Here is a 22815-nt window from a genome sequence, read left to right as displayed (position 1 = left end):
TGGACTCTTGGCTTACATGTGGCCCTCTTCCTCTGCCCCTACAGTACTTGGAAGGAAGGGAATGTTAATTTTCTCCTTCCTCAGTTTATCATCACTCTCCCCCACAGTAGGAGTAATGAGAGGTAGTGAGCGGTTCGGAAAGAGAGACCCTGAGGTGGCCACAAGGGCCACTGTCATCCAGGGCCACAGCTGCATACTGCTGGTGGGCTGTGCATTGGTAGAACTGTGGCCAAAACACGTGAAGAAGTTGAGAGATTCGGGGAGAAGCAGAGCGCTTCGGTCTCTGAGAGGAAGTTCCAGAAAGGACCACCAGGTGGCAGCAAGTGAACAGAAATTTCCCAAGACTACGTCCTAGCTCTGGGCGACCGGAATGGAAGGAACAGCATGAGCCTGGCGTGCGCTCTCCACCAGCCTGTGTCTCCACAGAACATGGTCCTTCGTGGGTTTTGGCGGGTGCTCTGGGCCCCTCTGTGTGTATGTACAGACGCTAATTCCTGTACTTACTGGTTTTCACTGATGGCTCACGCCACTGTATACCTCCGACTCCCATAAACGCTAAGGAGAGGGCGTTCATAGCAGGGGCCCTGATCCAGGCTTCCTGGAGAGAAAATTCCGGGCAGAGGAGAACTAGTGGCTCAGGCTTGTCCGAGCAGCAGAGCGGACAGCAGGGAAGCAGGAACAGGGGAGTGATGGGGATGGGGTTGGAGCTGACATGGAGGACGGTAGCAGCCAGACCCTGTGGGGCGGGAAGGCCTTGCTTCACCCTGGAGTGTCTCCTTTAAGGAATGTTAGAAGTGGCAAAAGGGCAAAGGAGGGTGTGGCCTCTTCCTCTGGAGTCCCCCCCCCACCCCCCTCCACCGTGAAAGAACGTTCTTTTTCCAGGGTGTGGAAGGTGTGTCGGACCTGACAAAGCCCTTCCACTGGGTGATTCTGTGCCTCTGTGGAAACAAAGAGCATCAGATTGCAATCGCTGTGCCATGATCTATTTATTCCTGAAAGTTTCTTTCCCTGACTCCATTTCCAGGCGAGTGAACTCTCTCCTGTAAAATATGCCCTCTTGGCCTGGTTTACTGTAGACGTCGGGGCAAAAACCACTTCTCTAGGTACAGGAGGTAGACAGGGCCCTCTGAGCAGAGACCATGCCTGGGAGGCCCTTTGTGCCTTGGAGGAGACCAGGAATGTGGAGGCGAGAGGTGCTGAGGCCCCAGACTCCAGCACTGGCGCGTGTGGGCCAACGAGCACGAAGTCAGGTGGGGAACGACACCCGAGAAAGGAGACCGAGCGGGTCGAAGACGAGCCTTGCCTTCCTTCCAGGTCTAAGGAATCTTGTACTTCTAACCCGTCTGGAATCTCCCGTCTAAGCCTGATGGGCTACACTGCAACCAGTTCTAGGGCTAGCTCAGAGCGTGACTGAGGAAGTCGGCTGCAGAGAAGCGTGTCATGCCTTCCCCGGACAGAACCACAGGTCTGTCGCTCACCAGTGTTTGTGATCATCCGTGTTCCTTCTGCCCTGCAGAGGTATGCTGGCTGGCCGGGGCGCGGGGTTGGTCCCTACCGCCCTTTATCAATAGAAGAGGGGACTCAATCTCATTCGTTTGATGCAGAATATTTGTAGGTAAATCCTCTAAATAAAGCCAAAGCTGGGGCTGAAAACGGTGCACTGGGTGTCGCAACATGGAGGCACGGCTGACCCTTGAGGGAGCCATTTCAGGGCGCAGTGGGAGCGGAAGCTGGTGGGCTTGGTGGAGGGATCCTCGTGGGGGGGGGTGACGCCTAAGACAGGGCCCGCTTCTGGGAGCTAGGGAAAGGCACTGGGGTCACCTATCAGGCATGGGCCGAGGGCTCTTGGTGGGGAGAGGCTCTGCAAACATTTCTAGCCCGAATCTGGGAGCCTCCCCACCACCCTCCGACCTTCTTACCGGACAGAGGTGAAGGCGGAGATAGGCTTCTCCCGCCTGGTCCCCCTCTGCTCACCGTGGGCTTCTAGATTCTCCGCCCCATCCTCAGATCCCGTATCGCCCGAATAGTTTTCATATGTACATGGGCTGCCCTCCTCCCTGCTGCCCCTCCCCACAAAAGGAGTGCTTCTGCACTTTGCTTTTTTTGCTTTACACACGCATATTTCACACAGAGACCTAGATGCACCATTTGGAACACATCGCAACGTGGTATTCACCAGCCAGTGGAACCTCCGTAGCAAGCGTAAAAGGGCACCTGCAGCGTCTCGTTGTAACCGACTACTGGGAACCATCGTGAGGACGCCCGGCTTCTCCAGAAACTACGGGGGGGGGGGGGGGGGTGTTACACCTGTACTTTCTTGGCGTCAGATGTCAGATCCTTGAATTACTCCAACCCCAAAGGCACTTGAGTGTTGTAATTGTTAGCTACCTGCAAACGCAATGAGCCCTACCTGTAGCCAGTGTTGGGAGACCCTGCGGCAGCACCGGAAGAGTCAAAACACAAGGACAGCTTCAGATGCCCCGGGGGGCGACACTATCAGCTGGGAGGGAGAAACAATGTCCCTCCATTCCAACTATGTTTTTTAAAACGGTTGGAAAACTTGACAAAGAAATAAAATATTTTTCAAGTCTGAATCCGCTCTCATGGGGTAATAGTCACCTTTTGTTTTTAAGATACACCATCTTCAGGGCTCCTGGGTGGCTGGTTAAGCGTCCAGCTCTTGATCTCGGCTCAGGTCATGAGCTCACGGTTAGTGACCAACAGCGGACAGCCCGCTTGGGACTCTCTCTCTCTCTCCCTTCTCTGCTCCTCCTGTGCACGCTCTCCCGCTCCCTCGCTCTCTCAAAATAAACATAAGAAGAAAAAAAAAAGACACCCCATCCTCTCATTACTCCCGGGCCCCTGCTGTCCTAGTGCGAGACTGTGGTTCCCAGCCCTGGCTTCCCATTAGAATCGCCCGGAAAGGTCTGACAATCTGCTGCACGGGCGGAGCCTCTGTCCCCCTCGTTTAGAATCTCTGAGGGTGTGACCCAGGCCTCTGCATCTTTAAGGGTTCCCATGTGATCACAGGTGCAGCCAAGTTTGAGAATCTGGGCCACGAGTCCCCATGTATTCCAAATGCCAGATCCGGCTTCCTTGGGTTCTTCCGTCACCAGGGTGGATCCCACTGGCCATCCCTGTTTTCCCCATCCTGTCCCTAGAGAGGAGACTGTGGCGGGTGAGAGCCCTCGTTCTAAATGATTCAGCACCTTGCTAATCCCAGAGCTTCAGCAGTTAGAAGAGAGAAGTCTGTTCCCACCCATCTGCTCAAGATTTCCTGTCCCTTTCCTTTTTTTTTTAAATGTTTATTTTGAGAGATAGTGCATGATTGGGGGAGGAGAGAGAGGGGGAGAGAGAGAGAGAGAGAGAGAGAGAATCCCAAGCAGGCTCTGCACTGTCAGTACACAGCCTGACTCTGGGCTGAAACTCAAAAACCAGGAGATCATGACCTGAGCAGAAATCCAGAGTCAGATGCTTAACCCACCGAGCCACAGAAGAGCCCCTGTCTCTTTCCTCCTTAAACCAAATGCTTAGAGCTTGGTTTTCTTTTGTCCTTAATCACTTGCTCTGGCAGGCATGAATGGAGAGCGCACACATGCTCATATGGATAGGGGTGTCATGGAAAAGTTCCAGAAATGGCAGGCCATTCAGGCGCCCCGAGCTCTGGGTTTGGCCCCTAATGCTGTCTTGTGGAGAAGGGCTCGCGAGGCCGGATCCTTATGCCTTCCAGGTTGGCCCTGACTTTTTCCAACAACGAAGTGTGTGTTCAGTATTCTATGCCAGTGAGTCTCGGCCAAAGCGGTTCTGCTCGTTAGGGACAAGTGCAGGTATTTGTGGAGAGCTCTGTAGCTGTCACCGTGATGAGGCAAAGCTGGCATCGTGCGGGTGCGGGCCAGGGACGCCAGGCGTCCTGCAATGGGCTGCCAGGAACTGTCCCCCGCGGCAGGACCTGGTAACGCCCCGCCCAACATTCATGCGAGCGAAAAACCTATTTACAACGATCTGCACCTGTAGGCCGATTCTGCTTTAAAAATAAGCTTTTAGGCATTCTTGGAAAGATGCAAAAAAAATTTTTTTTGCACTCAACAGAGTGTTGCATCTGAAAAAAATATTCTCCGAGATAAACCCTAAGGGCTCCTCAGATTCGTGCGACCGTCCGTCAAGTCGGTGCCATGGGCTGGATGCACAAGCAGGGGTATATCTCGGGTTCTCCTCTGTGCCTGGAGAATAATAACGGAACCTCCCTCAGAGGACTGTTGAGAAGATTAGATGCGACATATAGAAAATTCTTGACAGAGCCAGACACACGTTGCACCTTCAGCAAAGGTTAGGGTTGTTGTCTTTATCACGGATAACCGGACACTCGTCCCGCTCTTCCAAAGGCTTCCATCTGGTTGCAGAGAAGAAGTCAGACTGTAGGAGTCCAGAGGAGAGGCCTTTCACAGAGGTGATGGCATGTGGCCCTCTCTGGCATGACACACAACTTTTAACAGTGTTGCAGCATTACAGAGGTTGCTTTTCTTTCGGCGTCATGACTGCAACTCCTTCCAAAGTCAAGCAAAACAAAGAAATTTGCATAGGACAAAAGCCAGGGCCCTAGAATCATGGCTACTAAAGACCGGTCCTTTTGTGAGGTTGCATTTTCAGGGTCGGGAGAAGGTGTACCCCAAATCACCCTGCCCAGACTTCTCAGATGGCGGGAGGAGTTTGTGTCCATCCTTGAGCTGAGCACCCAGGGCAAGACCCGTGAAGAGAAGCAGACACATCCGCTGGGCTCCCAGAGCAGTTCTGGCCATGCCTGTCCCCCAGACTGCTTCCCGAGGGCCCCCCCTCTGCAATTTGAAGTAGCTTCTTCCCCTCTCCATGGCTCTGAAGATGCAAAAGCATTTGAGAGCGACCAAGAAATTTTCTTTGGAGGGGGAGCGGAGGAAGAAAGACTGCTTCAACCAAAAACTCAAAAGGTGGTATCGCAGAAGCCACCGGGTGACGTTGTTGGGGAAACGCACCATGGACCACAGGCCCCTGTGCAGTGATCTCTGCTCCAGAGAAGATCATGTCCAAAGATAATAAAGTGATTGCACGAGCCCTTTTGAGGAGAGAACGTCAGATCTGCCAGGGCTCGTGGCCGTCCAGCTGGAAACAAAAGCTCATCCTGATGACCTGAAGGCAAGAAGATCAAGTTACGCTCGGCACACTCCACCTAGAAGGCAGCGGAGCACATGAGGCAGACTTATGCCAAATGCTTCATTTGTCGAAGTGCCTAGCATTGGTGGCCAAGTCCTTGATCCTTGTGTCTGTGAACGTATCAACAATAACTGCCTATCAAGGGCCAGGTATCATGCTAAGTGTTCTGCATGTATCACCTTTTATTTATTTGTTTTTTAATGTTTATTTATTTTTGACAGAGAGAGAGACAGAGCATGAATGGGCGAGGGGCAGAGACAGGGAGACATAGAATCTGAAACAGGCTCCAGGCTCCGAGCTGTCAGCACAGAGCCCAACGCGGGGCTCGAACCCACGGACCGAGAGATCATGACCTGGGCCGATGTCGGTTGCTTAACCGACTGAGCCACCCAGGCGCCACTACCCTGTGGATTTTAACATAATGCAGTTGTTGAGTTGTTGTAGGACATGATCGAAATGTCGGAACATTTTATACCTAAAAGCTGTAAGATGACGACTTTCCGGAGCCCTCCCCCAAACACGTGATTCATATAATGTTAACATGTAATTTACACGATGAGTGGACCTATAACATAGATCTGATAAAGGCATCCCAGATCTGTAAACTTGAAGCTCACGGACACCGACAACCAGGTGCTCAGGTAATACTCATTTTCCCTTTACATCAAACCAAGTTAAATATTTTGGAGGCCAAAAAGAATATGAAGCAGTTTCCTGACACTGTTCTTGTCGATTGCACACTCCTGGTGGTATTTTCACCGACTGTTACCCACAGTGTAATAATGTTAGCTAGCGTATGTCTTTCTCCACCAACAATATTTTTTGACACTGAGAACTCGAAAAAAATCATAGCGATAAAGATGCTTTATTTCTACTTGACTTCTACTGGAAATTTAAAAAGAAAAGGTAGGAAGAGCCCCTCTTGTAAACGAGGGTGGAAACTCTGGACCCAGGTTTGCTTTCTGTTAGCCAAACCTTGGTAAAGCCACAGAGGAGAGAGTCAGCAGGTTACATCAGAAGGCACCGCACTCGCAATGAATCGATCAGGAACTCATCATGAATCAGAGAAGGAGAGCTTTCTGAAAGCCAGTCCGTGTCCCGTGACACGTTACTTATAACGTCCTCAAAACCCAAACCATTTAACTTGGTGATAGTTATGTTTGTTCTTTGACTAGGAAGCAGTTCGAGTGACAAGGTACAAAAAATAATAAGCATGCAGCCCTTTATTGAGTTTTGCAAAGCCTCTGCTTATCGTTCTGTATATTACATGACTGTGTTATACAAATACATTTATTTACAAAAACACTCTATCTGTGCAAACTCGTTGCTTTTTAAAAATGCACGGGTATCCCCATTTCTGCCCATCCCAAGATATATTTTTAAAGCATGCATAAAAATTAACTTTGGTGTGCGAAAACTACTCTGTGCTGCCACATACGGTATTTTTTATTAGGTCTATTTATATATGTACAAAAGTTGATCAGTTTACAGAACCGTACAGAAGTGTACATGTTTAAAATCCACAATGCAAGAGTGTGGGTCACCAGGTCTCAGGAAACAAAGGAAGGGTTTAGATACTGGAAAGGAAACAACTAGAGAATCCCAATATGTTAAGAGAAAGAAACAAGAGAAAGAAAGAAAGAAAGAAAGAAAAGCAAAGAAAACTAGCTTGCTTGGGCTGCAAATTATTATACATAATTCTCACGGCAGTGCAATAGGTTTGATAAACTGCCTTCTACATATGCCTCGTGTCGGCTCGTGTAGAAGTTCACTGGCTTTTTGTCTAGCACGCTACTTTCAAATGTACAATGCTATAGTATCAAAATGTTTTTGGCAAAAAAGATCTTGAAAGGAACCATGACGTTCTGACAAAAATAGAAATCTGTAATAAAGCTAAATAACACCAAAATAAAAGGAAATATTATAGTATCTGTTTTACAATTTGTATAGATAGTCACGCTTGTGTATTTCTCGGTTTCACGTCTAGTCTCCGTAATGAAAAATATTTTTGTACAAAACATACTAAAATTCTGGAATCATACATGTTTTACATGCTGAGTACATTTTCCTCCCCGTCTCTCACACACCCTTCTCTCCTGCCAGCCACTCTTTTCGTAACACATGCTTACTTCATTGGACGGGTATCGGCTATAGACAGTAAACACTATGTAATTACAATAGCAACGAAGAAAACAAACAAGCTTCACTGACATCTATTAATCCAGTATTTAGCACATACTTAGCATTAAGCCTCAAACAGTACGGCAATATGTTACATTCGCTTGGGAAGACAGTTGTGGAAGACTGTCGAAAAACATTTTGTGTGTGTTTTTTTAAAGGTAACTCCGACTTTCACCTAACAGGATTTGGCCTTTAAGAGGTTTCCTTGGCTGTGGATGGGGTGGCTTTGCTTGAACTTCCGTTCTGTGCCTTGTAGCTGGTGAGGCCGGGAGTGTGGATGGTCCTGATGCTCTTGGCACCTTGATTCAGTGAAGTGGGGGAGGCGGGGGAGGGCGGGGAGGAGGAGGAGGAGGAGGGGGAAGGGGCTGCTCGGCCGTTTTGAGTCTGCAGTGAGAATGAGAGATGGTGGCCTTTACCTGTATGAGTGGGGCTCTGAAACTTTAAGGAGCCATTAGAGACAGAGGGGATGAGGGAGGCAGAGGGAGCAGATCGTCCTGTTTGGGGGCTGAGAGGGTTAGAAGTAACCGGTGGTTTAGTAGCAGGTGGAATAGGCAAGTTAGAGCTGTCACCACTAGAAGAGGGCAGAGAACTGCTTTTCCCAGAGCTGGGAGAAAGGGCTGGAATCTTAGAAGCAGGTAAGGAGGGGAAAGTAGGCTTACAGTCCCCACCAGCTTTCTTAGCACTTCCATTAGCCTGCAAATAAAGATGGCGGGAGACAGTTTGTCAGAAAGCTGGTAACACGATCAAACCACAGGGTCTGGCAACACAGCCCTTCTGAGAATGACTAAATAAAAGAAACCAAATCGAACCAAACCAGTTCAAGGCCTGAGCTAAGTTCTTGTTGTGCTGCACTGGACCTGGGAGAGACCCCCAAAGTACAAGAGCGGAGATGTGCAGAACGGGAGGAAAGGAAGAACGGCGTAGGTGAGAAGAGGCACACCATCCCGCTACCGTTCCCGGGTGCTAGGTCGGCCATGCGTCTGGGTGATTACTGGGGTGGGGCGGGGGCATCGTGACGGACAGTTAATGTGCCTCTAATGCAATGCAGTCAGCATATACGTTAGTACTGGTGACTTTCAGGGCAGCTCAAGGACAGGTCTGACTCGGTTTCCCGAGGTGTTCTGATGAACCACTACATTCACCCAAAGAAAAGCCGACGGGCCCGGCACCTTGTGTTAACCGTTAAACTTTGGAGTCACAAAGTAAAAGATGTTTTATTGCAAGCATGCAGAAGCGTGGTGAAAAGTTTAACGAAGGTTTTTAGACTTTCTTCATGCCCCAGATCCAGGGTGTCTACGTAAACCATATCTTACAAAGAAAACATGATATTTGGTATAAACTAAGTCAGTGACTTGCTTCTTAAACGCAACAGTGTCCATCCCAAATTGGGTTTAAGGTAAAACTACCTGACGGTATTGGCGGGGGTCCTGCAGTTTGGACTGCTTGCCAGGCTTGTCCAGGCTTCCGGGTCTGTTCTTGGAACTCATGGGGACCGGCATCCTGCTCGTCTGTGGGGTCCCGGTGGCGCCCTGTGGGAAGGAGCAGCGGGAGGGGAAGAGAAGGAGAAGCACGTGAGCGGATTGTCACGCAAGCTCTCCCACTGTGTGCAGAAGCTCAACGTGAGAAGCCACAGCCCTACATGCAGGACAGATCTAGGAGACGGACATCAGGAGACACCGCTGGGGTTAATTTGAAGAATCAAACAGGATGAATCTGCTCCACTACTGATCAAACGGATTTTAATGTGAGTATCAGAGCAATCATTTCAACAGCACATGACTGACCCAGCGTCCTCTGCGTTTACCCAACACCAATCAGCAACAGAGGTAAAAAGAGAATCAATTAGCTGTTAGACACCTAGTTGTTGTTGTTTTGAAGGTGAGGGAGAAAGTGTGAGAGAAAGGGATCGTGGCGAACAGACAAAAATAAAACCACAATGAGCCACCTGAAAGGAAGCAAGTAAATCACAAGACACCTGTTGCTAATGGTGATTATGGCAGATGTAAGAAAGCAGCTGGGTCTTTTCGTTTTCCATCAGACCAAGATACCTTACGTGAGGCTGAAGGTACGGACGAGGGGGGCTCTAGGGCAGTGGGAGCTTCATCCAGAGCTAGCAGGGAGCGGGGAGAGGCCTCTTGGGCTATGTGGGCTGAGCTTGCAACAGAATCTCTGTTGGAAGAGCATGAAGCGTCCACTAGGGCTCTTGGACTCATTTCACTGATTGTGGTTTCAAGCTGTTTGATGGTCTGCTCCAGGCTGTCCAGCGTCCTGTAGGTATTTTTTCTAATTTCGTCAGTTCTGGAAATCACAGATGCGTTCTCTGCACTGGGCGGCTCTGGCCTCCTAAGCATACTTTTGGGGGCGTCTTCAGGTTGGGACCTAGTGATTTCAAATCGTTTAGCTTCCTTGTGCTGCTTCAAAGTGCCGTCCTCCTCCTCCTCCTCGTAGACCACCACCTGCAGCGTCTTCTTCCCCGTTTTGGTTCCCGTGCGAATTGCCTGAGTGAGAGCAGCCAGTTGCTTTTTAGGGAATTTGAATTTGAACTTTTTCTTGGGGCTTTCAAACTGGTCATCCGTCACGTCACCCTTGCTTTCTGCACTTGGAGAATCTGCGTGGCTGAACCTGCTCAGCTCGTTCTTACTCGTTTCCTGTCCTGGGGGTTCAGCCTCTGGTGAAAGGCAGTGTGGCTGGAATTTACCATCAGCCTGCTGCCCTGATCCGGGGCTGCCGGATGCAACCTTCTTATGCAACTTTTGGGAAGTGTTATTCTGGAGTACAGGGTCTCCGTTTTCCTCCTCTTCCTCCTCCTCTATCTTTTCCTCTGTCATCATCCTCTCTAATTCCTCGTCGCATTCCTCGAATATGGTTGAAAGTCTCTTATATGCAGACCGGATGTCCATGGGCTCGTCAAAAATGATGATAACTGGTTTCTTGTCTAGGCACACGACTGGCTCTTCGTTTTCAGCTCCTTCTTGTGGGGACGTTGCTTCTTTCTTGGCGTCAATGTTAACCGTCTGTACATCTTCCCCCTTTTGGCTCACTATGTCGCGGACCTCCCCACTGGAGAGCACCTGGACGGCAGTTTTGGTGATCATGAAGGCGATGTTGTCGGTGGTCGCATTTTCTTCAGTGGGAGAACTTGGTGTCGATTCTCCGTCCTCGCTGGAGTTCACGCTAGCATGCCGTGCCCCCTTGGGTCTTAGAGCAACCTGGCCGAACTCTGTCATGTGAACCTCTCGATCTGGAGTTCTGACATCACACGTGCTCAATTCAGTTGACCTAGCGGGAGAGGGAAGGTCACACCTATCTGCGTTTTCCTGTCTTTCTAGTCTCATCTCCTTCGTCTTTCCATAATTCATCTTCTGATTCTCAGCGTCAGGCACAGGGTACTGCAGTCCTGAGCTCTTAGGTCCTTTGTTTATTTCATCTAATGAACAAAGGCCAGAGTAACTGGGATTGACCTTAGACACATTTTTCTGGGTATAGTTTCTACTGTCTTTAAATAAACGTTTGCCGGATATGGAATTTTCCTTCTTTAGGATGTCTGTTTTATACTCTGATGTTCTTGATGCATCAGAAACACTATTCTCCATTGCTATTTCCCATTTAGGATGGTCAAGGGGTGTGAGAGCCCCTGTGGGAACCTGAGAGGGAAGTGGAGGAGGGAAACCACACACATTAATCAGAACAGGATCTGCGAAAGGGGGCCATGAATCTGCATGGTATCCGTCGGAACGCAGATTTGCTAAACTCACCTTTCGGGATTCCATTTGGGGGCCGTTTTCATATTCGACATCAGATTTCCGAACGTCTTCATGGAAAAATTCCAAATTCTGGTAGAATAGTGTAGGACATGTTACTGCACAAAACCACATCCCCCCCCAAAGTGGACTATAACTAAATCGTTCCTTTAATCACACTTCCAGAACCTGCGGGCCAAGCACATCTGCCAAAGCCTAGACAGCTCTACCTTGGCTGGCTTTGTTGTTCTCCAGCTTCCAAACACGCCCTGTGTTCGCACGAGACGAAAATCTCAATTAGCAAAATAGTTCAGGGATTTGCAAAATTGGTGAGGGAGTAGTTAAGAGAATAAAAGGATCGATTCTGTATCCACACGTTCTCTCTCCAGCATCTGATTGTGAGCTTAGCAGAATCGAAAACGGGAAGAGAGGTGTAGCACAGTATCTCGGCAGGCAGAAGCTTTTTGGTTCTAATCCGGCTCTGCCCCTTAACTGTGTCACCTTCACTTTCCTGGGCCTCCGTTTTCTTGTGTATAGACTGGGGAACTACATCAGAACCCTTCCAGCTAGTTGTTTCGGTACTATCTCTGCTGCTTTTCTGGAAACTGTCCTATAAGGACTCTGCCCCACTTGGGTGTAGTACTTGGAGATGAAACGAAAACCTTATTTTTCCCTGTTCAAATGACAGACTGACAGTGTATTTGCAGTTTGCACTTGGACTTGGCCAAGTCAAGCGTCACAATAACCTTCAACCTAATAATACCCAAGGCGGTCAAATCCAAATTCAGAATGATAATGCTGCCAAAATACCCTCGAAACACCTCCAAAGCAGATATTGGAGACTACAGCGGTGACTTTGACATCGTAAGTCAGCTTCTAGTCTCTGTATTCTCCGATACAGAGCGAAGGTCCATTTCTGCCGGTGTCACCGAGATTCAGGACGTGAGGACCCAGCAGTGAGGCTCAGGTCCGGACAGTGCTTCACCGGGAAGCGTGGCCTTGTCTGGCCCGTGTGTATCAGCTCCCTTGGGCTCTGCCACGACACTAACACTAGCTGTGCCTTGTCGCTTCCAAGGCACTGCTGCCCTTTCTTCTTGCTGCCCAAGCCCGAAAGGAAGAGGTGGTTACGGGGGAAGGGACACAATCCCGAGAAGGTTGTCTGGCTAAAGCAATGACAACGTAACAAAGCATAATAACCGGGCCCCGCCCAAGTCAACCCACAGCAACCCCACCGCCCTGTTACAAATGGAAAGGATGTCCATACACATTCAAGGAATAACACACAAACACCAAAGTCAGTATTAATCACATGGAAACATCGTACGGGATACAAGGTGCATTAGCCACCGGATACCTCCTGTTAAACCTCCCCTCCTCCCGGGAAGGCCCCAAACCAGTGCAACAATTCGGCCGGTGCAGACGAACAACATGAGGTCTTTTGTGGGATTTTAAATTTGGATCATTAAACAACTCACACATCCAATAAAAAGTTTAAGAAGAAAAGCAAGAGAGGTTTCGGACTAAGGTTTCAACCCCAAACACGGAGGCAGCAGAGCATGCTAGGACTTGAGTGAGAATTTACCCCTGAATTGGAGAAGGAGTCGACATGTAATCTAGACACAACACGTGCACAGCTGACGTTCTTCTGGCCCAGTGCCTGGGGTCAGCGCTGGCATCTGTCTGACTGGTCAGACATGCCATACCCACTGCTAAGTATTTCAAATGTCACCCAGAGACACACGTATTTTAAAAGGGGTGTGGTAGCAGGAATACTCCGATGAAAGCCACTAAGGTAAAGATGTCAAGGGTAGGTTTCACATGACCTGTTACTTTTGTTACTGGGCTAGAAAAAAAGAACGAAATTATCACAACAAGTGCATTAACTGTATCCAGGGTAGCTCGGTCACAATTGTCATGTCATCTCACAATGATATCTCAGAGGTAATCTTAGAGGGTCAAGACTGCATAAAATGTGGTTAAACCTCTTAATGTCTGTTTATAAGTAGGTCCTGAGGTTTGGATTGTTCAGAAAACTGTGTAGCAGGCTCTAAATGCATATGGCAATCAAGCAAAATCAGAGACACAGTTATAGGAAAATTGTACACAAGGGAAGCACTAGGCTGGCACCTCATGATGATAAGGAGAAAATTTTAAAGAAATACTTGATTTATAGAAGAGTAGATGAATAGCCCAGGAGGAGTGCTGACAAAAATGTGGGGAGAAGTCTGATACTCATGGTTATTATGAGACAGGTCAATCTGCTGCGTAGAAGTATCTAAAACAAGCTCTTAAGTGCCTATACGGCTCTCACTACAGACTTGGCCTATTATCCGACGGACTCCTGATTGAGGTGAAGGGTATCTAAAGGCTATGGCTTTCTAATTGCAAGGCGAGAAATCTTATGCAACTTTTCAGCCAATCAGCAAAGTTCTACGAGACAACGCTGAGCTCTAGAGGGATCTTTCGGAAGTTCCCAGTTCCCAGTGTTTCAGACAGACATCGGCCCAGGTATGCCCTGTGACTCAGGATATGCCAGGGCCTTTCATGAGGTGGTTTTACTTAGGGCCACTGTAGGGCAATCCCACAGACTGAAAGAGGAGTATATTTCAAATAGGATGTCATAGGTTCACTTGAAAGTAACAGGAGATTCTCTTCACGAGAAAGATTTAACAGCAATGATCTCATAACCTCTCCTGCTGCACGGAGATGCCCCCAACCCCCCCCCCCCCCCCCCACCTCGGCAGACCTAGTTTGCAGGAGGCCCTGGGATGGTTGTGAGGCAGGGAGGAGGAGGCCGGTCTCCTTGTCAGGGCCTCACGGCCGGGGGCTGTCAGCCCCAGGACCGCATCTCTTGAAGGATTATGCTAGAATAGCCCTCTGATTCGTGATCCTTCATCTCCCTCACTGAGGCTTCTTTCACGGGGACTGAGGTGCCCACCGGGAGTAGCTATTAGGCTACACTACGGCTGATTTGTTTGACTTTATTTAGGGGAAGCTCGAACCTAGTCCTCGAGAAAAGTGCTAGGACCGGAGTGGGTCACGATAAGCTTTTAATCCTGAAATTCATTCAGATAAGATGGCTTTATGCCCAAGAATCCTAAAAGCTCTAGAGCCAACTCAGAAAGTTGAAGCTCACACATTCAGGCTAATGTCCTTTCCCTAAAGTACTTACGTAATGAGGGTGAACTTTGTTTTAGAGCCCGGACAGCTGTCCTGAAGCCATTAGGACGCCACAATGTATATGAGCACTGAGCTTACACCGAACTAATTGTCTTGCAAGGTATAGCTTGAGAATTTGTCCTACTTAACGCAAATTCCGTCTGGCGTTCCTGAACACGTGTGCAAACACATATGCGTCGTTTCTACGAGGATACACCCAGGGATGGTGAGCATATAGCTCTGCGGTGTGTTTTTTCCCTACACTCTAAGGCTTGCAGCTACTTCTGACACAGGCGTGTGGGATCTAGAAGACACGTTAAGAATTAGAAAAAGGGCTACATACTTGACTGATGTTTCCATTTACTTCTAGAGTTCTAGAAAATCTTGCAAGGGGGATACTCTTTAGTTTGGGAAGATAATGCCCAAGTTCTGCATAGACTATTACAGGAACACCAGTGCACGCTGGGAACCCGAACCAGGCATCTCTGATTAAACCTAAGGCTGTGTCTCCGTTAGTTTAAAAAAAACAGAACAAAACAGGTGAGAGGGAAAAAGAGGGCACAGAAAGAAGGACAAACGCAGGAGCGGTGTTAGTGTCAGAGCAAGGAAAGAAGGACCATTCGACTGTGTGGCAAATGTGTAACTGCCACGTTACCTTCTTCTCCTTGGGTGGGACTGTGGCCCCCGGCCTAGTGTCTTTAACGTGACTGTCAGCCCGGGACTGCTCAGCATGACTGTTTGAATTTACATCCATAAAGGAACACTTCTGGAATGCCTAAGGGATTAAAATACTGAGGTTAACAGGGATGCCGGCGTAGTGAGGAGGGAGGAGGGAACAGACAGGCGGTCTGGAGGCGTGGAGACCCCAGCCTAGTCCTGCCGAGCGGTCACACCAGGGACGGGGAGGCGGCGCCACGAAACCTGGTTTGGCATTTGGCCTCAGAGCAGCAAAGCTGAGCTCTGAGCCAGAGGCAGAGGCTTCCTCACTGGCTGTGCCACGGCGTGATAAATGGACAGAACCCTTGGAACGCATGCCCTTCGCGGGGTGTCTGGGTGCCTCGGTCGGTTGAGCGACTGATTCTTGGTCTCAGCTCAGGTCTTGATCTCACAGTTTGTGGGACTGAGCCCCGCACTGGGCTCAGCGCTGAAAGCGTGGAGCCTGCTTGGGATCCTCTCTCACTCCCCCTCTCTCTCTGCCCTTCTCCCCTGCTTACACTACTCTCTCGTGCAAAATAAACTTTAAACAAACAAAAAAAGAATACAGTAGTAACATAGTAACAGGTACTCCCACATTCTAAGGTGCTCTGAGGTGCATTTAGAATAAAGTGATGCTCCTGAGTGCCCACGGGGTTCTGAGCTGCCTGCTTTCTGCCTGAGCTTCTAGATCTGTCCTAGAAAACTATCAATTTCAGTTCTAGGAGTCCACCCCAGTTTGGGTGAACAGTGGGTGAGGGAGGCCGGTCCTCAGACAAACAGAAAGCACAGGCTGTGTCTGCGGGGCAGAGAGGGAGTGACAATACGGTCACGAAAGCAGGAAAGATGAAGAACCCAGCACCCAAGCTTCTTGAAATCAGTGGCTCTCAATTCAACTACATGTCACCTAGTTAAAAAAAATTTTTGTTACCCAGGCCTCACACAGAGAATAATTAATTCAGAATTAATTCACAGGCCTTTTTTTTTTTTTTTTTAAACTCCCCCAAATAATTGAAACTTGCAGTCAGGATTAAAGATCAGCTATTTTGATGAAAAATCCCAAATAACTGCCTCAATATTTTCTTACTGTCAAATATGGTCCTTTGGAAATACCTCCGTGGGCAGAAAGAATATCCCAGGCCCGTGCCAAGTTGACTGTTTCAGCACGGGTCCTAAAACATGACTTGAGCCGACGCCTGGGACCTTCCCCAGCCTGCTCTTCTGTTTCTCTGCTTGTTCCTTCTTCCTGAAGCTGGTGTGCTGGCTCCTCCCTTGCGGTCTCTCAGACACCCCAGTCCTAGAGGGCCCTGGAGATGCCCATGGAGGCCACCTGCCATCTCCGCTGGGCTGTCAGACCCTGGACTTTGGAGCCTCTGGTTTTTTCTGACGCCTGGTAACACACAGCAGGAAACTGTTCCACAGTCACACCCGGGAGGCCGCATCTGCTCCCTGTCCTGCCTCGGGGGCATCTAAGTGCAGAGCCCAAGTGCGCGGCTGACCTTCTGATGCAGCGGGTAGGGTCCCTACCCCAGAAGGAGGGCTCTTGGCTTTGGTTAAGTCAGGCTTAGAGCACTTGATTCACCAGTATTACCTAACCACCAATAACACAACAAGAAACCACATACTCCAGGCTTTGAAAACTTTCAAAGAAACCATCAGAGATATTTAGATATTTAGATATTCAGTGGTGGGAAATATTCCCAAGTGATGAGCTCTAAAGCGCAGCTGGAACAAGTAAATGACTTCTCTTTGGGGGCTAGTGCAGGATTATCCATGAGCCTAAAAGTTTCTACTTCTTGGATTAGGAGTGACTGTTCCCCTTGCCCAGATGTAAAATTACCTAGTTCTTCGCCAGCCGTTTGAACCAAACTGGGCCACGATCAATTTAAACCACGCTTTGGGGCAGAGGCTACAACGAACGGTCCCAGAATCTGCCTACACATCTCAGGACGAGCACCAATCTCCCGACGACAAGCAGCCCGGCCATGCCGGTGTCATTAGCCAGAGGGTCCTCCCTGGATCACTGAGTGACGGACGCCTCCACCCTCTCAACTGTTTCACGCATCGCTAACCGTATACATCTATGGTTCCTATGTATGACATTCTTTAAACGTCCTAAAAATCTGTCAGCGATCTGATTGGTGGAGGGGATGTCCTAGGCCAGTCTGAGAGAAGCTCAGAAGGGCTCAGCCCTGTGACAAATCAACCAGCAGCCCTGTAAATCCAAACAGCCCAATTTTGGTAGTTATTACCAGGGAAAGCAGAGTGGAACAGCCGTGGTAGAAATGACATGGCTTAAAAGTTCTCTTTACTCCACATGAAGAATGCAGACCCATGGTGCGTGCACTGGTGAAGAGGCAATGTATTTTGGAGCCCTAAGTGTGTGATCTGACCATGTGATCTGACCATCCAGAGAGGGGAAAAAATGCTACAGTGAGTATGGGTCAAAATGAAATATTCTCTGAACAGACTTTGGTCTGGGAATTGTGCATGCCTCTGATTAGAAAAGTTCTTAGAACATACACCCAGGGTAGGTTCAGATCCATGATTTGAATGTGGGGTAAACTTTGAGTACAGTTTCTGTACCCCATCCTTAATCCTAAGAATGGACTGTGTCAATTAATTAAAAAATAAAAATCTAAAACTAATAAATAATCATTTTGCAAACAGGGCAGAGAAAATGGGAAATGAAATCGTTCCGTTTTTCTGCATATTTGAAAAGATGATGCTGACACCGAATGGGAACTTGGTATGAAGGACAGAAGACCTAAGGGCAGCCATTCTAAGTATTAAAACCAAAGTTTTTATGAGACCCACGTGACGGAGGCCTTAATCAGTCCTTAGGAAGACAAGACAATGGCTGATATTTCGGATCCCTGTCTGAATTGCTTTTGAAACGAATGGACTATTAAAAGCAAGGAAAGTAAATCCTCTTGGCCGGCGCTAGGAAAACTTGCAATTCATTTCCCGTATAAACTTCCTGAGTTGTTTTGTGAAAGTCATTCCTTACACACGTCATGAAGTACCCTGAGGGTAGTTCAGCGCCATCTTGGAAAACTGGAGGCCAAGGCCAGAAGATGCTGCTTACGAGGCCTAGGTCCAAAGGCTCCTTGCCAGCCCTCTCTAGCTAATGGATCTGTGAGAGACGTAGCCAGAGCGGCCTAGGTAGGAAGGCATGGAGCCACAACCAGTTACCTCATCCACATACCTGGAGTTCCGCCATTATTTTGTCTCCTTCTTCCTCTTCCTCCTCGTCCTTTGAGGACGAGGTAGCGACTGGCGGTGGGGATGGGGTCCAGGTGGAAGCCAGCTCCTCGGTCGGACACTTAGTGGCTCTAGCCTGGGGGCTTGGTCCAGCATCTTCACTGCTTGCCTGTGGAAGATTCAAATCACAGATATTAGCTCAACGCCTCTAGGGGCTGGCCAAAAGAGGCACAGATTACAGCAACACACGTTCCCTTACTGCCTGGCCTGTCGGCTTCCTACCTCTTCAAATCGAGTCGAAAGACTATTAATATCCCTTGCTTTTAGTTTGGGTTTTTTTTTGTACAAGCTGCCATTTTGGTGAATGGGTTGAAGATTTTAAATAAAGTTATAACTACTCAACATTTGGTGCCTTTAAGAAAGGCCTGCCCGTACTACATCTCCTTGGAAATTGTATTTTACATTTAACACAAAAGACCACACTTGCCAAGTTAAGTGCCAGCTAAAGCCCACTGAACACCTTTCTGTACAGACTCTTACAACCGTGTTAGCCAGTCTCACTTAGCTTTTGTAAGGTGGACTTTCCTTTGCGTCCCCTTCTACTCCATTTTCAATCTTATGAGGCCCTTGCTGGAGAAGTAGCTTGTGATTTGCATTTTACATTGTTGCAGCTACAAGTCAAGTAAGGATAGAGCAGGTGGTGCCGAGTCTAGTCCAATAACACTGGCTGACATTTTCCCATCTGTGGGGCTTCCTGTGATGTAGCTTAATCAATTCTCTCCTCTGCCTTACTACTTTCTGAGTTCTACATGAGAATAGAGAGAACCTTGTCTAAGGGTATCATTTGAACTCAGAGACCAGTTCACCAGAGCTGAACCCATCAGACCTTAGCGGTGATGTTCTCCTTCCTGCTGGTGTAGACCACATCGCCGGACCTCGTGGTGGTGAGCCCTGATCCTGGCAGGTAGCTCCGCCGAGGGGGTGGGGGAGGAGGAGGTGGGGACTTACCCCCCAGCTTGTCCAAGTCTTGTTCTGAATTCGGAGAGTCTTCTGGAAAACAGTGTGTCATTGCAAAATAACCTCTTTGCAAGAGAACTTCCAGAACAGTGTATTTCTATAAACTTGATGCAATCTGATGTAAACATCTCTCTGTTCTCTCCATAGTGCCAGGATTAAAGGCATAGACCCTATAGCCCGACTGACTTGAAATCCCAAAAAGACCCTGCACAAGTTAATTAATTTCTCTCTGCCTCAGTTGTGTCATCTATTAAATGGGTATCATAATAATCCTCTCCACTGGGATGCTGTGGAGATTAAATACCTTAATATACACGAAGCATTTAGAACAGTGCTTAGTGACTTACTGTAAATGCAATGCAAGTATGAGCTATCATTATTAAAAAAATATGTGCATATATATATGTGTATATATATACACACATATATATGTAGCATATATACATATGTATATATATTTGTATATACACATATATATATATGTAGCATATATACATATGTATATGTATTTTAAGTAGGCTTCATGCCCAGTGTGGAGCCCAACATAGGGCTTGAACTCAGGGCCCTGAGATCAAGACCTGAGCTGAGATTAAGAGTCAGATGCTCAGGGCGCCTGAGTGGCTCAGATGGTTAAGCGTCCGACTGCGGCTCATGTCATGATCACACAGTTGGTGAGTTCGAGCCCTGCCTCAGGCTCTCCGCTGTCAGTGCAAAGCCCACTTCAGATCCTCTGCCTTCCTCTCTCTCTGCCCTTCCCCTGCTCACTCTCTCATTCTCTCTCAAAAATAAACATTAAAAAAAAAAAAAAAAGAGTCAGATGTTCAACCGACTGAGCCATCCAGGTGCCCCAAGAGCTATCGTCATTAAGTAAAACTTCTGGGTATTCCTTGGAGAGATGAAATATTAGAGCTTAGAGACAAATCCAGAGCCCCTCGCATGGCTGCTGAAGGAAGGACGTGAGAGACGGTGTTATTAGCGGGAGGAGTTTGTGCAGGGGATGTTAGAACAGAATCTGGCCGATGAAGGGCCAGGAGGAAATGCAAGGCAGATGAACAGAAAACAAAGTCAGGGACAAAATGGACTTTTGGTCCTGGTTATGTGGTTGGAAAGGGTTCTCTGTTAATGAAAGGAGGCAGTAAACACAGAAATGCAGAAGGAGAAGTTGGCAATGACACCAAAGGTTAGGAAACACAGATATCTACTTAGCTTTCTCCAGAAAAATGTCCAGAAAAGGCACTTAACCAAATTCAAACCTCCTCATTTCTGTCCTTTATCATCATTCCTCACCTCTGCCTTTTACCAGCCTGAACCCAAGTGCGCACTAAAGCAGCAGAAGCAGAAACTCGGGGTTGGACCTTCCAACTGCGCTTTGCCCCAGCTCTCTCTAGGGACACGGCCTGCCCTCTCAGGAATATGTTTGTCCTTTCTGAGCAACCTAGTCAGAGCTGTTTGAGGGACACACTTGAGAAGTTTCTACTTAAAGCTGTAGTAAGGGTGTGGGTGCTCATCAGGGTGAAAGGCCAGTGGTTACGTGTAGCCGACAGTTCTGGTCTCCTGCAGGAGAGTGCTGGGTGACGAGGCCCCAGTAGCAGTGGGCCACCTGGCTGGTTCCTGAGCCAGCAGCCTGGCCGGGGGACAGCCTCATCAGCTTTGTGGGTCCCCCCAGGGCCTGGCACAGGCTGACGGGCCCTGGAAGTAGGCCCAGGTCTCCTCTCCTGGGTCATGACCATGACTGCCTCTTTGCCCGGCTTTGGTCAGGCTCCTCCGAGCTCTCCTCTCCGCTAAGCCTTGCCCTTGCTCTGTCTGCTCAGCCCAGTTTTAGCAAAGAATTCCGTGAAGTCCGTTTAGCAAGAATCCCCCATTCTTGACATCTTAGCTGGTTCTTCGCTCCCTCTGCACATCCAGGCCCTTGGCCTGCCTTTTAGCGAGACTCTCCCTACCCTTGATGTACTGTATTCAGAGCTGGGTTCAGTTTCTCTCCCCTGCTGCCATGGTCTTGAATAAAGTCTTGCTTGCTCTTTTTAACAAATATCTCTGTGAATAATTTTTCTTTAACACTGACTGAGGCTACCATCTCTAAAATTTGCCACTGATTTTTTTAGGAGCTACATTTTCTAAGTAGTCAGACAATTTATACAAGAGGAAATACAAACAGCTTTTAAAAACCTTAAGCGTAGAATTTCACCTCATTAGTAAACAAAAATCAGTAAAAGCAGTGACATCCATGCCAAATAAGTAAAAATGATAGAAACCAACGTTTGCAGGTAACAGATTGTATCCTTATGCATTTCTGGTGGCCAGTACATTAGCAGACTCTCTCTGAAATGAGGCCATGTGTTAAGACAAAACAAAACAAAACAGAACAAAACAAACTCAGCTGGTGGAGCATGTGACTCTTGATCTCAGGGTTGTGAGTTCAAGTCCCATGCTGGGTATAGAGTTTACTTATAACATAACATAACATAACATAACATAACATAACATAACATAACACGTTTGATTGAGCAAAAATACTTTGGGGAGTAATTTTTAAAAAATACTTTATGCAAATTATTTCTTTGGTTTTAAATGTTTGTTTATTTTTGAGAAAGAGGGAGACAGAGTGCAAGCGGGGGAGGAGCAGAGAGAGAGGGAGACACAGAATCCGAAGCAGGCTCCAGGCTCCGAGCTGTCAGCACAGAGCCCGACGCGGGGCTCGAACTCATGAACCGAGAGATCGTGACCTGAGCCGAAGTCAGACGCTTAACTGATTGAGCCACCCAGGCGCCCAACTTTATACACATTTTTTTTAATCTGAAGGAATAAAAAGCCCAGATGTGGTAAGATAACAAGTTCAATCATGAGAAGGAACAATTATGGTTTATAACTATTTTTTGTAACTTATTTGTGATTATAAAACATCAAAGGACTACCTGACAAAAGTAATAATAGGGAGAGCCAAATTAGGCCAGATGGAAACGGAATGGTGTAGACTCTTACCCATGAGAAATTCCCCACGGGGACTTTGGGAGAGAAGCCATCTTTGTGAGAACAGGGCTGCCCCTCCCAGGCCCCTTCCTCCTAAGGTACTTGCTGCCGGACCCTTCTGGTCCCTAAACAGGCCTCACCAGCTGGGCAGGTGGGGAAAAGGGGTGAAACACTTGGCACACACAGGCTGATGGGGGCAGTTTCAGTGAGGGGAATTTTAGAGCAGCTTGGGGGAAGGAGAACAGTGAGACAGGGTTACAGTGGTTACAAACTGTATCTACGCTCATGTTCCTGGACATGCATGCAAGTCAAGATGGCGATTCCTTTCCAAATTAATTTTCGCTACTGGAGGAGGCACCATCGAATGTGGCTCCGAGACACTGGGCTGCAGGTAGAATGGTGTCTCTGTTCGCAACTTTAAGATCAGAGTAAGGCATGAGGCTTGTTGGTCGGAGATTTAGGAGGCTGAGTTTTCTAACGGTTATTTTATGTTCTTAGGGACACATTGAGGCTTAACTTCCATAGTTTAGTTAGTTCAATATACCATCTAATAATTTTGATTTAAAAAATGCAATTTCGCCTCATGATCTAATGTCCCCTCGGGACCTCATAAAGGCTGGCATTTTCTTCCTGCAGCATATGAAAAGCTCTTACTCTAAATGCGGCCCTC

At 48.0% G+C, this 22815-nt stretch overlaps 1 protein-coding gene across 16 annotated transcripts in view; it reads right to left on the bottom strand.

Annotated features, from left to right (window-relative positions):
- Positions 1-6389: 6389 nt before the first annotated feature.
- The window catches only part of KIAA1217 (KIAA1217 ortholog), a 760759-nt gene continuing 744333 nt past the window's right edge, over positions 6390-22815 (bottom strand). For 9 of the 16 annotated variants that reach the window (XM_043564643.1, XM_043564640.1, XM_043564637.1 and 6 more), the window contains 7 exons: positions 19048-19211; positions 18166-18330; positions 14920-15039; positions 11121-11198; positions 9414-11009; positions 8772-8894; positions 6390-8058 (listed from right to left, as the gene is read on the bottom strand). In XM_043564643.1, the coding sequence (XP_043420578.1) occupies positions 7558-8058; positions 8772-8894; positions 9414-11009; positions 11121-11198; positions 14920-15039; positions 18166-18330; positions 19048-19211 (2747 nt within the window). In that variant the 3' untranslated portion in view covers positions 6390-7557. Of the gene's footprint in view, positions 8059-8560; positions 8895-9413; positions 11010-11120; positions 11199-14919; positions 15040-18165; positions 18331-19047; positions 19212-22815 lie in introns of those variants that run through there. The other 7 variants (XM_043564639.1, XM_043564651.1, XM_043564642.1 and 4 more) reach the window with 6 other exon arrangements.

Source organism: Prionailurus bengalensis, chromosome B4 (assembly GCF_016509475.1).
Source record: "Prionailurus bengalensis isolate Pbe53 chromosome B4, Fcat_Pben_1.1_paternal_pri, whole genome shotgun sequence".
Taxonomy (NCBI): domain Eukaryota; kingdom Metazoa; phylum Chordata; class Mammalia; order Carnivora; family Felidae; genus Prionailurus; species Prionailurus bengalensis.
Note: the sequence above shows the minus strand (reverse complement) of the source record. Positions and strands in the feature narration are given on the sequence as shown.